General features: G+C 46.5%; 1 protein-coding gene across 1 annotated transcript in view; it reads right to left on the bottom strand.

Moving 5' to 3' along the window:
- LOC119969176 (myosin-7-like) overlaps window positions 1–18,267 on the bottom strand; it is a 184,968-nt gene that overhangs the window by 137,575 nt on the left and 29,126 nt on the right. Inside the window, exons 10-11 of the mRNA XM_038802412.1 lie at window positions 7,273–7,376; window positions 1,651–1,789 (exon numbers count right to left, since the gene is read on the bottom strand). Of these exons, the coding sequence (XP_038658340.1) occupies window positions 1,651–1,789; window positions 7,273–7,376 (243 nt within the window). The remainder of the gene's footprint in view (window positions 1–1,650; window positions 1,790–7,272; window positions 7,377–18,267) is intronic.

The following is an 18,267-nucleotide window of genomic DNA, read 5'->3' as shown; positions in this document are numbered from 1 at the left end:
TTACTCTGTATCTAACCCCGTGCTGTCCCTGTCCTGGGAGTGTTTGATGGGGACATTGTAGAGGGAGCTTTACTCTGTATCTAACCCCGTGCTGTCCCTGTCCTGGGAGTGTTTGATGGGGACAGTGTAGAGGGAGCTTTACTCTGTATCTAACCCCGTGCTGTACCTGTCCTGGGAGTGTTTGATGGGGACAGTGTAGAGGGAGCTTTACTCTGTGTCTAACCCAGTGCTGTACCTGTCCTGGGAGTGTTTGATGGGGACAGTGTTGAGGGAGCTTTACTCTGTATCTAACCCCGTGCTGTACCTGTCCTGGGAGTGTTTGATGGGGACAGTGTAGAGGGAGCTTTACTCTGTATCTAACCCCGTGCTGTACCTGTCCTGGGAGTGTTTGATGGGGACAGTGTAGAGGGAGCTTTACTCTGTATCTAACCCCGTGCTGTACCTGTCCTGGGAGTGTTTGATGGGGACAGTGTAGAGGGAGCTTTACTCTGTATCTAACCCCGTGCTACACCTTTCCTGGGAGTGTTTGATGGGACAGTGTAGAGGGAGCTTTACTCTGAATCTAACCCCGTGCTACACCTTTCCTGGGAGTGTTTGATGAGGACAGTGTAGAGGGAGCTTTACTCTGTATCTAACCCCGTGCTGTACCTGTCCTGGCACTGTTTGATGGTGGCAGTGTAGAGGGAGCTTTACTCTGTATCTAACCCCGTGCTGTACCTGTCCTGGGAGTGTTTGATGAGGACAGTGTAGAGGGAGCTTTACTCTGTATCTAACCCCGTGCTGTACCTGCCCTGGGAGTGTTTGATGGGGACAGTGTAGAGGGAGCTTCACTCTGTATCTAACCCTGTGCTGTACCTGTCCAGGGAGTGTTTGATGGGGACAGTGTTGAGGGAGCTTTACTCTGTATCTAACCCCGTGCTGTCCCTGTCCTGGCACTGTTTGATGGGGACAGTGTAGAGGGAGCTTTACTCTGTATCTAACCCCGTGCTGTACCTGTCCTGGGAGTGTTTGATGGGGACAGTGTCGAGGGAGCTTTACTCTGTATCTAACCCTGTGCTGTACCTGTCCTGGGAGTGTTTGATGGGGACAATGCAGAGGGAGCTTTACTCTGTATCTAACCCCGTGCTGTACCTGTCCTGGGAGTGTTTGATGGGGACAGTGTAGAGGGAGCTTTACTCTGTATCTAACCCCGTGCTGTACCTGTCCTGGGAGTGTTTGATGGGGACAGTGTAGAGGGAGCTTTACTCTGTATCTAACCCCGTGCTGTCCCTGTCCTGGGAGTGTTTGATGGGGACAGTGTAGAGGGAGCTTTACTCTGTATCTAACCCCGTGCTGTCCCTGTCCTGGGAGTGTTTGATGGGGACAGTGTAGAGGGAGCTTTACTCTGTATCTAACCCCGTGCTGTACCTGTCCTGGGAGTGTTTGATGGGGACAGTGTAGAGGGAGCTTTACTCTGTATCTAACTCCGTGCTGTACCTGTCCTGGGAGTGTTTGATGGGGACAGTGTAGAGGGAGCTTTACTCTGTGTCTAACCCAGTGCTGTACCTGTCCTGGGAGTGTTTGATGGGGACAGTGTAGAGGGAGCTTTACTCTGTGTCTAACCCAGTGCTGTACCTGTCCTGGGAGTGTTTGATGGGGACGGTGACTTACTTTCGGTTCCGTCTGCCTCTGCCTGCTCCTCCCGTTGCTTCTGTTTGAACTTCATGTTTCCGAAGTGCATGATTGCTCCTACAATTTTGTAACAGCCATACTTCTCATCAGCTACGAAACCCAGGATATCCATGGCATGCTGTTTAGAGCAGAAACAACAGCAAATTATTCTTCTTTGCTATATTCATCTCTGTGTCAGTCTCTGACTGTATTCAATTTCTCCCTCAGACTGTGACGTGTAGATTTTACTGTTCTTGGTAGAGAACACAGGATTGACAGTACAACTTGATAATTGCTGCATCCTCAATGCAGAATCGTCAGGCTCAACCATCTTCAGCTGCTTCATCAATGACTACCCTTCCATTATAAGGTCAGAAATGGGGATGTTTGCGGATGACTGCACAATGTTCAACACCATTCGCGACTCCTCAGATAATGAAGCAGTCCCTGTCCAAATGCAGCAAGACCTGGACAATATCCAGGCTTGGGGCTGACTAATGGCAAGTTACATTCGTGCCACACAAATGCCAGGCAATGACCATCTCCAACAAGTGTCATATGAGAGTACCTTTCAGAAATGGGTGTTTATAAATGGGTGTGTATATAAATATCTGGAGTGAGAGTACCTTTAAGAAATGGGTGTTTACTACTGCAGCAGTGTCAGAGAGTGGGTGGAGCTGGGCTGTTTGCTGCAGGGTGTGTTTTCGTTTCGTTTTCAGTATTGGAGCTGAAGCCAGACCAAGCCAGTGTACTGCTGATTTCTCTGCCATCAAAAGACTATCTCTTGATCATTTGGTGAATTCAGAATTATAAATGTTCTCAGTCGTGACTTTAACCTGATGTGCTTCTGGTAAAGGTTTTGTTTTTAAGTCGTATGGATGTTAAAAAGGAGAGCTTAAAGGTTTATTTAGTATTGTAGTCTTTGGGGGTTGTATTTGAATTAATGGTTTCTAAGATGTTCATTGTATGTTTTAAAAAGGTGAACTTGAGTTCATAAAATAAACATTTTGCTTTAAAAAAAATACTTTTCCATTTCTGCTGTACCAGACCTGGAGAGTGGGCCGTGTGCTCCCCGTACCACAATCTAGTAAAGGTTGTGGATCAGATGAACTCCAGGATACACTTTGGGGTTCTCTCAACCCTGGCCCATAACACAAGAGAGAATCTAACTATCGCCTCTTGACATTCAATGGCATTATCATCACTGAATCTTCACAATCAACATCTTGGGGTTCACCATTGATCAGAAACATAGAACATAGAACATAGAATATTACAGCGCAGTACAGGCCCTTCGGCCCTCGATGTTGCGCCATCCTGTGATACCCCTCTGAAGTCCCTCTGCACTATTCCCTTATCGTCCATATGTCTATCCAATGACCATTTGAATGCGTTTAGTGTTGGCGAGTCTACTACAGTTGCAGGCAGGGCATTCCACGCCCTTACTACTCTCTGAGTAAAGAACCTACCTCTGACATCTGTCCTATATCTATCTCCCCTCAATTTAAAGCCATGTCCCCTCGTGCTGGACATCACCATCCGAGGAAAAAGGCTGTCAATGTCCACCCTATCTAATCCTCTGATCATCTTGTATGCCTCAATTAAGTCACCTCTTAACCTTCTTCTCTCTAACGAAAACAGCCTCAAGTCCTTCAGCCTTTCTTCATATGATCTTCCCTCCATACCAGGAAACATCCTTGTAAATCTCCTCTGTGCCCTTTCCAATGCTTCCACATCCTTCCTATAATGTGGCGACCAGAATTGCACGCAATACTCCAAATGCGGCCGCACCAGAGTTTTGTACAACTGCAACATGACCTCATGGCTCCGAAACTCAATTCCTCTACCAATAGAAGCTAACATACCGTACGCCTTTTTAACAACTCTCTCAACCTGGGTGGCAACTTTCAGGGATCTATGGACATGGACACCGAGATCTCTCTGCTCATCCACACTACCAAGAATCTTACCATTAACCCAGTACTCTGCCTTCCTGTTATTCCTACCAAAATGAATCACCTCACACTTTTCTGCATTAAACTCCATTTGCCACCTGTCAGCCCAGCTCTGCAGCTTATCTATGTCCCTCTGTAATTTGTAACATCCTTCTGCACTGTCCACAACTCCACCGACTTTAGTGTCATCTGCAAATTTACTCACCCATCCTTCTACGCCCTCCTCCAGGTCATTTATCAAAATGACAAACAGCAGTGGTCCCAAAACAGATCCTTGTGGTACACCACTAGTAACTGGACACCAGACAGAATATTTCCCATCAACCACCACCCTTTGTCTTCTATCAGCTAGCCAATTTCTGATCCAAACTGCTAAATCACCCTGAATCCCATGCCTCTGTATTTTCTGCAGTAGCCTACCGTGGGGAACCTTATCAAATGCTTTACTGAAATCCATATACACCACATCAACTGCTTTACCCTCATCCACCTGTTTGGTCACCTTCTCGAAGAACCCAATTAGGTTTGTGAGGCAAGACCTACCCTTCACAAAACCATGTTGACTATCTCTAATCAAATTATTCCTTTCCAGATGATTATACATCCTATCTCTTATAAACCTTTCTAAGACTTTTCCCACAACAGAAGTAAGGCTCACTGGTCTATAGTTACCGGGGTTATCTCTACTCCCCTTCTTGAACAAGGGGACAACATTTGCTATCCTCCAGTCCTCTGGCACTATTCCTGTAGAAAATGATGACTTAAAGATCAAAGCCAAAGGCTCAGCAATCTCCTCCTTAGCTTCCCAGAGAATCCTAGGATAAATCCCATCCGGCCCAGGGGACTTATCTATTTTCACACTTTCCAGAATCGCTAACACCTCCTCCTTATGAACCTCAAGCCCTTCTAGTCTAGTAGCCTGTATCTCAGTATTTGCCTCGACAAATTTGTCTTTTTCCTGTGTGAATACAGATGAAAAATATTCATTTAGCACCTCTCCTATCTCCTCGGACTCCAATCACAACTTCCCACTACTGTCCTTGTCTGGCCCTACTCTTACCTTCGTCACTCTTTTATTCCTGACATACCTATAGAAAGCTTTAGGGTTATCCTTGATCCTACCTGCCAAAGACTTCTCATGTCCCCTCCTGGCTCTTCTTTGCTCTCTCTTTAGAGCCTTCCTAGCTAACTTGTAACTCTCAAGTGACCCAACTGAACCATCACGTCTCATCTTTACATAAGCCTCCTTCTTCCTCTTGACAAGTATTTCAACTGCTTTAGTAACCCATGGTTCCCTCGCTCGACCACTTCCTCCCTGCCTAACAGGTACATACTTATCAAGGACACATAGTAGCTGTTCCTTGAACATGCTCCACATTTCCATTGTGTCCATCCCCTGCAGTTTTCCTCTCCAGGCGATGCATCCTAAGTCTTGCCTCATCGCATCATAATTGCCTTTCCCCCAGATATAACTTTTGCTCTGTGGCGTATACCAATCCCTTTCCATCGCTACAGTAAACGTAATCAAATTGTGGTCACTATCACAAAAGTGCTCACCTACCTCCAAATCTAACACCTGTCCTGGTTCATTACCCAGTACCAAATCCAATACGGCCTCGCCTCTCATTGGCCTATCTACAGACTGCGTCAGGAAACCCTCCTGCACACATTGGACAAAAATGGACCCATCTAAAGTACTCGAACTATAGTGTTTCCAGTCAATATTTGGAAAGTTAAAGTCCCCCATAACAACTACCCTGTTACTTTTGCTCCTATCCAGAATCATCTTTGCAATCCTTCCCTCTACATCTCTGGAACTTTTCGGAGGCCTATAGAAAAGCACTAACAGGGTGACCTCTCCTTTCCTGTTTCTAAACTCAGCCCATACTACCTCAGTAGACGACTCCTCATCAAATGTCCTCTCAGCCACCGTAATACTGTCCTTGACTAACAATGCCACCCCTCCCCCTCTTTTACCACCTTCCCTGAGCTTATTGAAATATCTAAACCCCGGCACCTGCAACAACCATTCCTCGCCCTGCTCTATCCATGTCTCCGAAATGGCCACAACATCAAAGTCCCAGGTACTAACCCATGCCGCAAGCTCACCCACCTTATTCCGGATGCTCCTGGCATTGAAGTAGACACACTTTAAACCACCTTCCTTCCTGCCGGTACACTCCTGCAACTTTGAAACCTTACTCTGAACTGGACTAGCCACATTAATACTGTGGCTACCAGAGCAGGTCAGAGGCTGGGAATCCTGCGGAGAGTAACTCACCTCCTGACTCCCCAAAGCTTGTCCACGGTCTACAAGGCACAAGTCAAGAGTGTGATTGCATACTCTCCACTTGCCTGGATGAGTGCAGCTCCAACAACACTCAAGAAGATCAACACCATCTAGGACAAAGCAGCCCCGTTTGATTGGCTCCCCATCCACCACCTTCAACAGTCAGCCTCAAACATTGCTTCTATTCAGCCAAGGTTGGTCAATGTTTAAGATCTGTCGGGATCTCATTGAACAGCAGAATAAGTTGAAGAGGTGCTGGAGCGTTGCCCTATTCTATATTCTATTCCCAATACCGTACCATGGCTCCAATGTGCATTTGGATCTGGGGTTGATTCAGATGACTAAAAAATTGCAGATATTGGGCGGAATTCTGCCAGCCACATTTTCCGGCATGGCCGGCCCCACCGGCAGCGAGATTCTCCAGACCCGCAGCCGGCCAATGGGGTTTCCCATCATGGCCCCCCACCTGCCGCCGGGAATCCCGTGGGTGCGTGAGTGCTGCTGGCGGAGCAGGGATCCTGTCGGTAGAGAATCCCGCTGATCCTCTCTGCGTGAAGCAATTAGATTTCAGTCGTCCATCCCAAAGATTCTTTGACATTTTTGTTGCAATTTTAAGAAAGCAAACAATTTCATTAAAACAACAAGAACATCTTGCATTTATGTCGCACCTTTAATGTTTTTAAACATCCCAAGGAATTTTACTCTTCCTGGAGGACACCAGAGGTAATTGTGCGGGATCAGGAAGAGAAGCCATTGCCAGTGACTCTCTGGCTATGATTAGAGAGATAGGAGCAAATCCAGGTGAGAACGGCCACCCAGCTGGCGAAGGAGGGGGTCGGTGTGTTTAACCAAGTCAAAGCCTGCAGGCAGATTGGGAAGGACAAGGAGGGAAGGTTTATCTTTGTCTCAATGACACAGGACCTTGTTTGTAACTTTGACAGCTGCTGTCTCAGGACTGTGATAGGGTCTGAGACCTGATTGGAGGAATTCCAACGTGGAGTTCCAGGACAGATGTCCGTGGATTTGTGAGGAGGCAACATGTTCAGGGATTTTGAAGAGAAAAGGGAGACGAGATGGGGATGATTGTTTGAACAAAGAAGAAAAGAACAATACAGCACAGGAACAGGCCCTTCGGCCCACCAAGCCTGTACCGGTCATGATACCAACCTTTGCCAAAACCCTCAGCCCTTCCTTGTGCCGTATCCCTCTGTACCCACCGTATCCACGTGTTTGTTAAGATGCCTTTTGAATGCCGTTAATGTATCTGCCCTTGAGAGGGTAGTGGGGTCAAAGGTGAACAAAGGTGACGTAGGAAATAACGGTAGCTGACTTTTGCAGCTTGACCGTTGTACTTTGCTCTCTATCTGAAATACTTACATCAGTTGCCATCAGTTCTTCACCATCATCCAGATTGTCGACGGTAACAACCCCTTGTGAGCAGAAATGATAGTCAAAGGGATTGTTACTTATCAACAGCATATCTGGAAAAGAGAAAACTCAAATTAGTGATAGTGGGGAATTTTAGATCATCAAAATCTCATTGGTCTTAGATCCAATGTGTTGTTGATCTGTGGTGAACAATTGTTTTCACGTCTTGATAAAGTTAAATCTGAGATCTAATATTGTTCAGACCAAATTAACTGCACAGCCTTGTTATAATAATCCCCAGCTCCCAGTGCAGGTTAGTCCAGCTCTTTGGAATTCTCCAAAATGTGGGGAATTAGAAAATTGTGGGAGTCTGGAGTTTGAAAAAAAATCAATTAAGGGGCAATTTAGTGTGTCCAATCCACCTACCCTGGACATCTTTGGGTTGTGGGGGTGAACAGACACGGGGAGAATGTGCAAACTCCACACGGACAGTGACCCAGAGCCGGGATCGAACCTGGGACCTCGGCACCGTGAGGCAGCAGTGCTAACCACTAGGCCACCGTGCTGCCCGGAAGACTTGAGTTTAAAGGGAATTAGTATCATCAGGATGCACCAAGTCTATCTTCCTCCAGAATGGTCGATTGGTTGGTCAGCCTGGAAAAGGGCGTGAAAGGAAATCCCAGAAAACAGAGCAGCAAAGAGATGAAACACAACTAGAAAAACCATTAGAGTAAAAGTGACGGATCAGCCTCCCTGTCGACCGTTACCACTCAGGTCTGTAAGAGGTGAAATTACAAAGAGTTTTGAACTTCGGTATTTTGATCGGGGACAGGCCCTCAGTAAATCTCAGGGCTGAGAATTGTCACACAATCGCCTCACTATTCTACAATAATTTGCATGCTCAAAGCCAGGAGAGTAATAAACAGATATCACAGATACACTCAGCTGCCTCGTAACAAAGCTCCCATCCTTTCATATCATAAAAGCAGGAGATTTCCCTTAGGGACAGGGGGTAACACAACAGTGCAAAGCGATCTCAGCAAAATGGGGACTGAAAAGTGGACAGTCACAAAAAAAAACAAAATTAAAAAGAAAGTGGATTGATCCCTCTGATCAAACCCATCACCAATTCTACATTGTGTAGTAACTGCAGGCACTGATTACACTGATTACAACTCGACATTGTGTAGTTACCGCAGACACTGATTACAATTCTACATTGTGTAGTAATTTCAGACACTGATTATACTGATTGCAATTCTGCATTGTTTAGTAACTGGAGACACTGATTACAATTCTACATTGTATAGTAATTGCAGACACTGATTACAATTCTACATTGTATAGTAATTGCAGACACTGATTACAATTCTACATTGTATACTAAGTGCAGACACTGATTACAATTTTATATTGTGTCATAACTGCAGACTCTGATTACAATTCTGCGTTGTTTGGTAACTACAGACACTGGTTACACTAATTACAATTCTACATTGTATGGTAACTACTGTCACTGATTACAGTGAATACAATTCTACGTTGTTTAGTAATTGCATTCACTGATTACAATTCTACATTGTATAATAACTGCAGACACTGATTACACTAATTACAATTCTATATTGTGTAGAAACTGCATTCACTGATTACACTTATTACAATTCAACATTGTGTAGTAATTGCAAACACTGATTACACTATTTACAATTCTACATTGTACAGTAGCTGCAGCCACTGATTACAATTCTGCCTTGTGTAGTAACTGCAGTACTGATTACACTAATTACAATTCTATATTGTATAGTAACTGCTGACACTAATTACAATTCTACATTGTGCAGTAACTACAGACACTGATTACACTGGTATTGGATTTTTATATTCATTGTGCATGAAACCAAACACAAAATTAAGTTGAATAATTATCAGTTTAAGTTCAACAATGTTCACGATTCTCCGCCCCCACGCCGGGTGGGAGAATAGCGGGAGGGCCTCCCGAAATTTTTCACGCCCTCCCGCTATTCTCCCCCCCACGCCCGACCCACGCCACGAATGGCGAGCGGCGATTCTCCGAGGCCGATGGGCCGAGCGGCCGGGCCTTCCCGCCCTTTTCAACACGGCAGCAAACACATCAACACGGCCGTGCCAAGGGGGGCATAGGCCCGGGATCGGTGCCCACCGATTATGGGCCGTGCGTCCATAACGAACGCACTCTTTTCCCTCCGCCGCCCCGCAAGATCAAGCCGCCACGTCTTGCGGGGCGGCTGAGGGAAAAGATGGCAACTGCGCATGTGCGGGTTGGCGTTGTCCAACCTGTGCATGCGCGGCTCACGTCATCGGCCGTATCAGCCGGCGTGATGCTTGACGTGCGGCCTTGATGACTCTCGTCAAGGCCGCGCCGACGTGACGCACGGGGCCGCGCTCCTAGCCCCGCCCGGGGGGGGGGGAGAATCAGCCCCGGAAGTGGGCGTGAAGGCTGCTGTGGGTCACGGCCTGTCCCACGGCAGCCTTTACGATTCTCCGCATTTGCGGAGAATCTCGCCCAATATGACTCAATTTGACTCAAATTTACCCTATTTCACCCAATACACTGCTTATCCTTAATATCATTAATATTCTGATTAGCAAGGTTTGCAGATGATACTAAGATTGGCGGAGTTGCAGATAGCGAGGAGGAATGTCAGAGAATACAGCAAAATATAGATAGACTGGAGAGTTGGGCAGAGAAATGGCAGATGGAGCTCAATCCAGGCAAATGCGAGGTGATGCATTTTGCAAGATCTAATTCAAGAGCGGACTATGCGGTCAATGGAAGAGTCCTGGGGAAAATTGATGTACAGAGAGATCTGGGAGTTCAGGTCCATTGTACCCTGAAGGTGGCAACGCAGGTTGATAGGGTGGTCAAGAAGGCATACAGCATGCTTGCCTTCATCGGACAGGGTATTGAGTACAAGAGTCGGCAAGTCATGTTACAGTTGTATAGGACTTTGGTTAGGCCACGTTTGGAATACTACGTGCAGTTCTGGTCGCCACATTACCAAAGGATGTGGATGCTTTAGAGAGGGTCAGAGGAGGTTCACCAGGATGTTGCCTGGTATGGAGGGTGCTAGCTATGAAGAAAGGTTGAGTAGATTAGGATTGTTTTCGTTGGAAAGATGGAGGTTGAGGGGTGACCTGATTGAGGTCTACAAAATTATGAGAGGTATGGACAAGGTGGATAGCAACAAGCTTTTTCCAAGAGTGGGGGTGTCAATTACAAGGGGTCACGATTTCAAGGTGAGAGGGGGAAAGTTTAAAGAAGATGTGCGTGTAAAAAGTTTTACGCAGAGGGTGGTGGGTGCCTGGAACGCTTTGCCAGCGGAGGTGGTAGAGGCAGGCACGATATCATCATTTAAGATGCATCTGGACAGATATATAGAACATAGAACATAGAACGATACAGCGCAGTACAGGCCCTTCGGCCCACGATGTTGCACCGACATGGGAAGTCAAAAACTAAAGGCCATCTCACCTACACTATGCCATTATCATCCATATGTTTATCCAATAAACTTTTAAATGCCCTCAATGTTGGCGAGTTCACTACTGTTGCAGGTAGGGCATTCCACGGCCTCACCACTCTTTGCGTAAAAAACCTACCTCTGAACTCTGTCCTATATCTATTACCCCTCAATTTAAGGCTATATCCCCTCGTGCTAGCCACCTCCATATATGAACGGGCGTGGAACAGAGGAAAGTAGATCCTTGGAAAATAGGCGACAGGTTTAGATAAAGGATCTGGATCGGCACAGGCTGGGAGGGCCGAAGGGCCTGTTCCTGTGCTGTAATTTTCTTTGTTCTTTGTTCTTTGTTATCATTGTTGACATAGACTGTTGGTTCTGCCATTCCTGAGGTCCCAGTTACCCAGTGCCTATCATCATCGCTTCACATGGCAGCACGGTGGCGCAGTGGGTTAGCACTGCAGCCTCATGGCGCCGAGGTCCCAGGTTCGATCCCGGCTCTGGGTCACTGTCCGTGTGGAGTTTGCACATTCTCCCCATGTCTGCGTGGGTTTCACTCCCACAACCCAAAGATGTGCAGGGTAGGTGGATTGGCCACGCTAAATTGCCCTTTAATTGGAAAAGATCAATTGGGCATTCTAAATTTTAGGAAAAAAAGAACAAAATCATCACTTTACAAAGAACAAAGAAGAACAAAGAAGAATACAGCACAGTAACTGGCCCTTTGGCCTTCCAAGCCTGCGCCGATCAAATGCCTGTATCCTTCTATACCCCATCTGTTCATGTGTCTATCCAGATAAGTCTTAAAGGTCACTGACGTATCTGCCTCAACCACCTCACTTGGCAGTGCATTCCAGGCCACCACCACCCTCTGTATAAACACCTTCCCCTGCACATCCCCACTGAACCTTCACCCCTTCACCTTGAACTTGTGCCCCCTTGTAATTGTCATTTCTGCGCTGGGAAAAAGCCTCCAACTGTTCACCCTAATAATTTTATAAACTTCTATCAGGCCGCCCCTCAGCCTCCGTCTCTCTAGGGAGAACATTCCCAGTTTATTCAATCTCTCCTCATAGCTAATACCCTCCATACCAGGCAACATCCTGGTAAATCTTTTCTGTACTCTCTCCAAAGCCTCCACGTCCTTCTGGTAGTACAGTGACCAGAATTGGACACAGTATTCCAAATGTGGCCTAACCAATCTAACTGTAACATAATTTGTGAGCTTTTATACTCGATACCCCGCCCTATGAAGGTAAGCATGCCATATGGTTCCTTTACCACTATTTCCACCTGTGCTGCCACTTTTAAGGATCTGTGGACCTGCGTGCCCAGATCTCTCTGTGTCTCTATGCTCCTGATGGTTCTGCCATTTATTTTATAGCTCCCACCTGAATTGGATCGACCAAAATGCATCAGCTCGCATTTGTCCGGTTTAAATTCCATCTGTCATTTCTCTGCCCAATTTTGCAGCCTATCTATATCCTGCTGTATTCTCTGACAACCTTCATCACTATCCACAACTCCTGCAATCTTAGTATCATCCGCAAACTTGCTAATTAGACCAGCTATGTTTTCTTCCAAGTCATTTATATATGGGTCTGGCAGATGGAATACAATGTTGACAAATGTGAGGTTATCCATTTTGGTAGGAATAACAGCAAACGGGATTATTATTTAAACGATAAAATATTAAAGCATGCCGCTGTTCAGAGAGACTTGGGTGTGCTAGTGCATGAGTCACAGAAGGTTGGTTTACAAGTGCAACAGGTGATTAAGAAGGCAAATGGAATTTTGTCCTTCATTGCTAGAGGGATGGAGTTTAAGACTAGGGAGGTTATGTTGCAATTGTATAAGGTGTTAGTGCGGCCACACCTGGAGTATTGTGTTCAGTTTTGGTCTCCTTACTTGAGAAAGGACGTATGGGCGCTGGAGGGTGTGCAGAGGAGATTCACTATTTAATCCCAGAGCTGAAGGGGTTGGATTATGAGGAGAGGTTGAGTAGACTGGGACTGTACTCGTTGGAATTTAGAAGGATGAGGGGGGATCTTATAGAAACATTTAAAATTATGAAGGGAATAGATAGGATAGATGCGAGCAGGTTGTTTCCACTGGCGGGTGACAGCAGAACTAGGGGGCATAGCCTCAAAATAAGGGGAAGTAGATTTAGAACTGAGTTTAGGAGGAACTTCTTCACCCAAAGAGACTTTAACTTTCCAAATATTGACTGGAAAAGATATAGTTCGAGTACATTAGATGGGTCGTTCTTTGTACAATGTGTGCAGGAGGGTTTCCTGACACAATATGTTGACAGGCCAACAAGAGGCGAGGCCACATTGGATTTGGTTTTGGGTAATGAACCAGGCCAGGTGTTAGATCTGGAGGTAGGTGAGCACTTTGGAAACAGTGACCACAATTCGGTGACCTTTACATTAGTGATGGAAAGGGATAAGTATACCCCGCAGGGCAAGAGTTATAGCTGGGGGAAGGGCAATTATGATGCCATTAGACATGACTTAGGATGTGTTGGTTGGAGAAGTAGGCTGCAAGGGTTGGGCACACTGGATATGTGGAGCTTGTTCAAGGAACAGCTATTGCATGTTCTTGATAAGTACGTACCAGTCAGGCAGGGAGGAAGGGGTCGAGCGAGGGAACCGTGGTTTACCAAAGAAGTGGAATCTCTTGTTAAGAGGAAGAAGGAGGCCTATGTGAATATGAGGCGTGAAGTTTCAGTTGGGGCGCTTGATAGTTACAAGGAAGCGAGGAAGGATCTAAAGAGAGAGCTGAGACGAGCAAGGAGGGGACATGAGAAGTCTTTGGCAGGTAGGATCAAGGAAAACCCAAAAGCTTTCTATAGGTATGTCAGGAATAAAAGAATGACTAGGGTAAGAGTTGGGCCAGTCAAGGACAGTGGTGGGAAGTTTTGTGTGGAGGCTGAGGAGATAAGCGAGATACTAAATGAATACTTTTCATCAGTATTCACTCAAGAAAAAGATAATATTGTGGAGGAGAATGCTGAGACCCAGGCTATTAGAATAGATGGCATTGAGGTGCGTAGGGAAGAAGTGTTGGCAATTCTGGACAAGGTGAAAATAGATAAGTCCCCGGGGCCGGATGGGATTTATCCTAGGATTCTCTGGGAAGCCAGGGAAGAGATTGCTGAGCCTTTGGCTTTGATTTTTAGATCATCATTGGCTACAGGAATAGTGCCAGAGGACTGGAGGATAGCAAATGTGGTCCCTTTGTTCAAGAAGGGGAGTAGAGATAACCCCGGTAACTATAGGCCGGTGAGCCTAACGTCTGTGGTGGGTAAAGTCTTGGAGAGGATTATAAAAGATACGATTTATAATCATCTAGATAGGAATAATATGATTAGGGACAGTCAGCATGGTTTTGTGAAGGGTAGGTCATGCCTCACAAACCTTATCGAGTTCTTTGAGAAGGTGACTAAACAGGTAGACGAGGGTAGAGCAGTTGATGTGGTGTATATGGATTTCAGTAAAGCGTTTGATAAGGTTCCCCACGGTCGGCTATTGCAGAAAATACGGAGGCTGGGGATTGAGGGTGATTTAGAGATGTGGATCAGAAATTGGCTAGTTGAAAGAAGACAGAGAGTGGTAGTTGATGGGAAATGTTCAGAATGGAGTTCAGTTACGAGTGGCGTACCACAAGGATCTGTTCTGGGGCCGTTGCTGTTTGTCATTTTTATAAATGACCTAGAGGAGGGCGCAGAAGGATGGGTGAGTAAATTTGCAGACGACACTAAAGTCGGTGGAGTTGTAGACAGTGCGGAAGGATGTTGCAGGTTACAGAGGGACATAGATAAGCTGCAGAGCTGGGCTGAGAGGTGGCAAATGGAGTTTAATGTGGAGAAGTGTGAGGTGATTCACTTTGGAAAGAATAACAGAAATGCGGAATATTTGGCTAATGGTAAAATTCTTGGTAGTGTGGATGAGCAGAGGGATCTCGGTGTCCATGTACATAGATCCCTGAAAGTTGCCACCCAGGTTGATAGGGTTGTGAAGAAGGCCTATGGTGTGTTGGCCTTTATTGGTAGAGGGATTGAGTTCCGGAGCCATGAGGTCATGTTGCAGTTGTACAAAACTCTAGTACGGCCGCATTTGGAGTATTGCGTACAGTTCTGGTCGCCTCATTATAGGAAGGACGTGGAAGCTTTGGAACGGTGCAGAGGAGATTTACCAGGATGTTGCCTGGTATGGAGGGAAAATCTTATGAGGAAAGGCTGATGGACTTGAGGTTGTTTTCGTTAGAGAGAAGAAGGTTAAGAGGTGACTTAATAGAGGCATACAAAATGATCAGAGGGTTAGATAGGGTGGACAGCGAGAGCCTTCTCCCGCGGATGGAGGTGGCTAGCACGAGGGGACATAGCCTTAAATTGAGGGGTAATAGATATAGGACAGAGGTTAGAGGTGGGTTTTTTACGCAAAGAGTGGTGAGGCCGTGGAATGCCCTACCTGCAACAGTAGTGAACTCGCCAACATTGAGGGCATTTAAAAATTTATTGGATAAGCATATGGATGATAATGGCATAGTGTAGGTTAGATGGCCTTTAGATTTTTTCCATGTCGGTGCAACATTGAGGGCCGAAGGGCCTGTACTGCGCTGTATCGTTCTATGTTCTATGTTCAAAGGGTTGTGAATCTATGGAATTCCTTGCCCAGTGAAGCAGTTGAGGCTCCTTCATTACATGTTTTTAAGGTAAAGATAGATATTTTTTGAAGAATAAAGGGATTAAGGGTTATGGTGTTCGGGCCGGAAAGTGGAGCTGAGTCCACAAAAGATCAGCCATGATCTCATTGAATGGCGGAGCAGGCTCGAGGGGCCAGATGGCCTACTCCTGCTCCTAGTTCTTATGTTCTTATGTTTTATATATATTACAAAGAGCAGAGGCCCCAGTACTGATCCCTGCGGAACACCACTGGTTACAGACCTCCATTCGGAAAAGCACCCTTCCACTGCTCCCCTCTGTCTTCTATGGCCAAGCCAGTTCTGGATCCATCCAGCTAGTTCACCCCTGACCCCATGTGATTTAATCTTTTACACCAGCCTGCCACGAGGGACCTTTACTAAAGTCCATGTGGACAACATCCACAGTCCTTCCCTCATCAATCATTTCTGTCACCTCCTCAAAAATCTCAATTAAATTAGTGAGACATGACCTCCCTCGTACACAGCCATGCTGTCTGTCGCTAATAAGACCATTCACTTCCAAATGTGCATAGATCCTATCTCTGAGAATCTTTTCCAACAATTTCACTGTCACTGACGCCAAGCTCACTGGCCTATAATTACCCGGATTATCCTTGCAACCCTTCTTAAATAACGGTACAACATTGGCTATCCTCCAATCCTCTGGGATCTCACTTGTGGCCAATGAGGACACAAAGATTTCTGTCAGAGGCCCAGCGATTTCATCTCTTGTCTCCCTCAGTAATCTGGGATAGATGCCATCTGGCCCTGGGGATTTATCTGCCTTAATGCTTTTTACCACACCTAATACTTCCTCCCTCATAATAACAACCTGTTCTGAAGTAATTATATATCCCTCTGAGACACCGCTAATCAACGTATCCCTCTTCTTTGCGAATACCGATGCAAAGGATCTCACCCACTTCCTCTGGTTCTCTGCATGATTTCCCTCCTTTGTCCTTGAATGGACCAACTCTTTCTCTAGCTACCCTCTTGTTCCTAATATACATGTAAAATACCTTGGGATTCTCCTTACTCCTGTCTGCCTAGGACATTCCGTAATCCCCTTTTGCCCTCCTACCTCTCTGTTTGAGCTCTTTTCTACTTTCTCTGTATTCTTCAAGTGCTTCATCTGTTGTTAGTTGCCGAGACCTCATATATGCATCCTTTTCTTTTTGACTGGATTCACAATTTTCCTGGCCATCCATGGTTCCCGAATCCTGCCTTTCCTGTCCTTCCTTTTTACCGGCACGTGCCTGTCCAGCATTCCCATCAACTGCTCCTTAAAGACTCCCACATGACAAATGTGGATTTACCCTCAAACAGCCTCCAAATCCTGCCTAATCTGGTTGTAGTTAGCCTTCCCCCAATTTAGCACCTTAACCCTCGGACAACACCCGTCCTTATGCATGAGTATCTGATAGCTTCCGGAATTCTGCTCACTGTTTGCCACATGTTCTCCCACTGCAACTTTGATGACCTGGCCGGGCTCGTTCCCTAATACTAGGTCCAGTATAGCTCCCTCTAGTCGGACTATCCGCATATTGTTCCAAAATACTTCTTGGACACACTTAACAAATTCCTCACCATGCGGACCCCTAGCCCTAAGGAATTCCAGTCAATATAAGGGAAATTAAAGTCTCCCTCTACAACCCTATTATTTCTACATCTATCCAGTCTTATTCTAGCCAAATCTGGCCTAAAAGTCTCTCTGAGTGACTGTGCACAGGCAGGTTTCAACATTGTTAATCAATTGCCCATTGCTGAGTATGAAGCTGAGCAGTGAGGAGGGGGGAATATTTTACTCTATCTCCCTATTTCTCAATGATGTCCCTGGATGGAAAGGGGACAATTACAGCAGGTGTGTACACATATTACACAGACCAGATTTCCATCCAAACCATAAGTTAAACCCCTCGTCCATCTCACAGTATCACAGAATTTTCACAGCGTACAAGGAGGCCATTCAGCCCTTCATATCTATACCTACCGTTCAAGCGTAATGATTCAGTGCCTTTCTCCTCCAATTCCCCGTACTCCTGTGTTTTTATTCAAATAATCATCTGATACCCTCTTGAAAGCTTCAACTGAACATTTCAGGCTGTACGGTCCAGAACCCAGCCACTCGCTATGCAGTCCAGAACCCAGCCACTCGCTGTGCAATCCAGAACCCAGCCACTCGCTGTGCAGTCCAGAACCCAGCCACTCGCTGTGCAATCCAGAACCCAGCCACTCGCTATGCAGTCCAGAACCCAGCCACTCGCTATGCAGTCCAGAACCCAGCCACTCGCTGTGCAATCCAGAACCCAGCCACTCGCTATGCAGTCCAGAACCCAGCCACTCGCTGTGCAATCCAGAACCCAGCCACTCGCTGTGCAATCCAGAACCCAGCCACTCGCTGTGCAATCCAGAACCCAGCCACTCGCTGTGCAATCCAGAACCCAGCCACTCGCTGTGCAATCCAGAACCCAGCCACTCGCTGTGCAGTCCAGAACCCAGCCACTCGCTGTGCAGTCCAGAACCCAGCCACTCACTGTGCAGTCCAGAACCCAGCCACTCGCTGTGCAGTCCAGAACCCAGCTACTCGCTGTGCAGTCCAGAACCCAGCCACTCACTGTGCAGTCCAGAACCCAGCTACTCGCTGTGCAGTCCAGAACCCAGCCACTCACTGTGCAGTCCAGAACCCAGCCACTCGCTGTGCAGTCCAGAACCCAGCCACTCGCTGTGCAGTCCAGAACCCAGCCACTCGCTGTGCAGTCCAGAACCCAGCCACTCGCTGTGCAGTCCAGAA

Source organism: Scyliorhinus canicula, chromosome 7, assembly GCF_902713615.1.
Source record: "Scyliorhinus canicula chromosome 7, sScyCan1.1, whole genome shotgun sequence".
In the NCBI taxonomy this organism is placed as follows: domain Eukaryota; kingdom Metazoa; phylum Chordata; class Chondrichthyes; order Carcharhiniformes; family Scyliorhinidae; genus Scyliorhinus; species Scyliorhinus canicula.
Note: the sequence above shows the minus strand (reverse complement) of the source record. Positions and strands in the feature narration are given on the sequence as shown.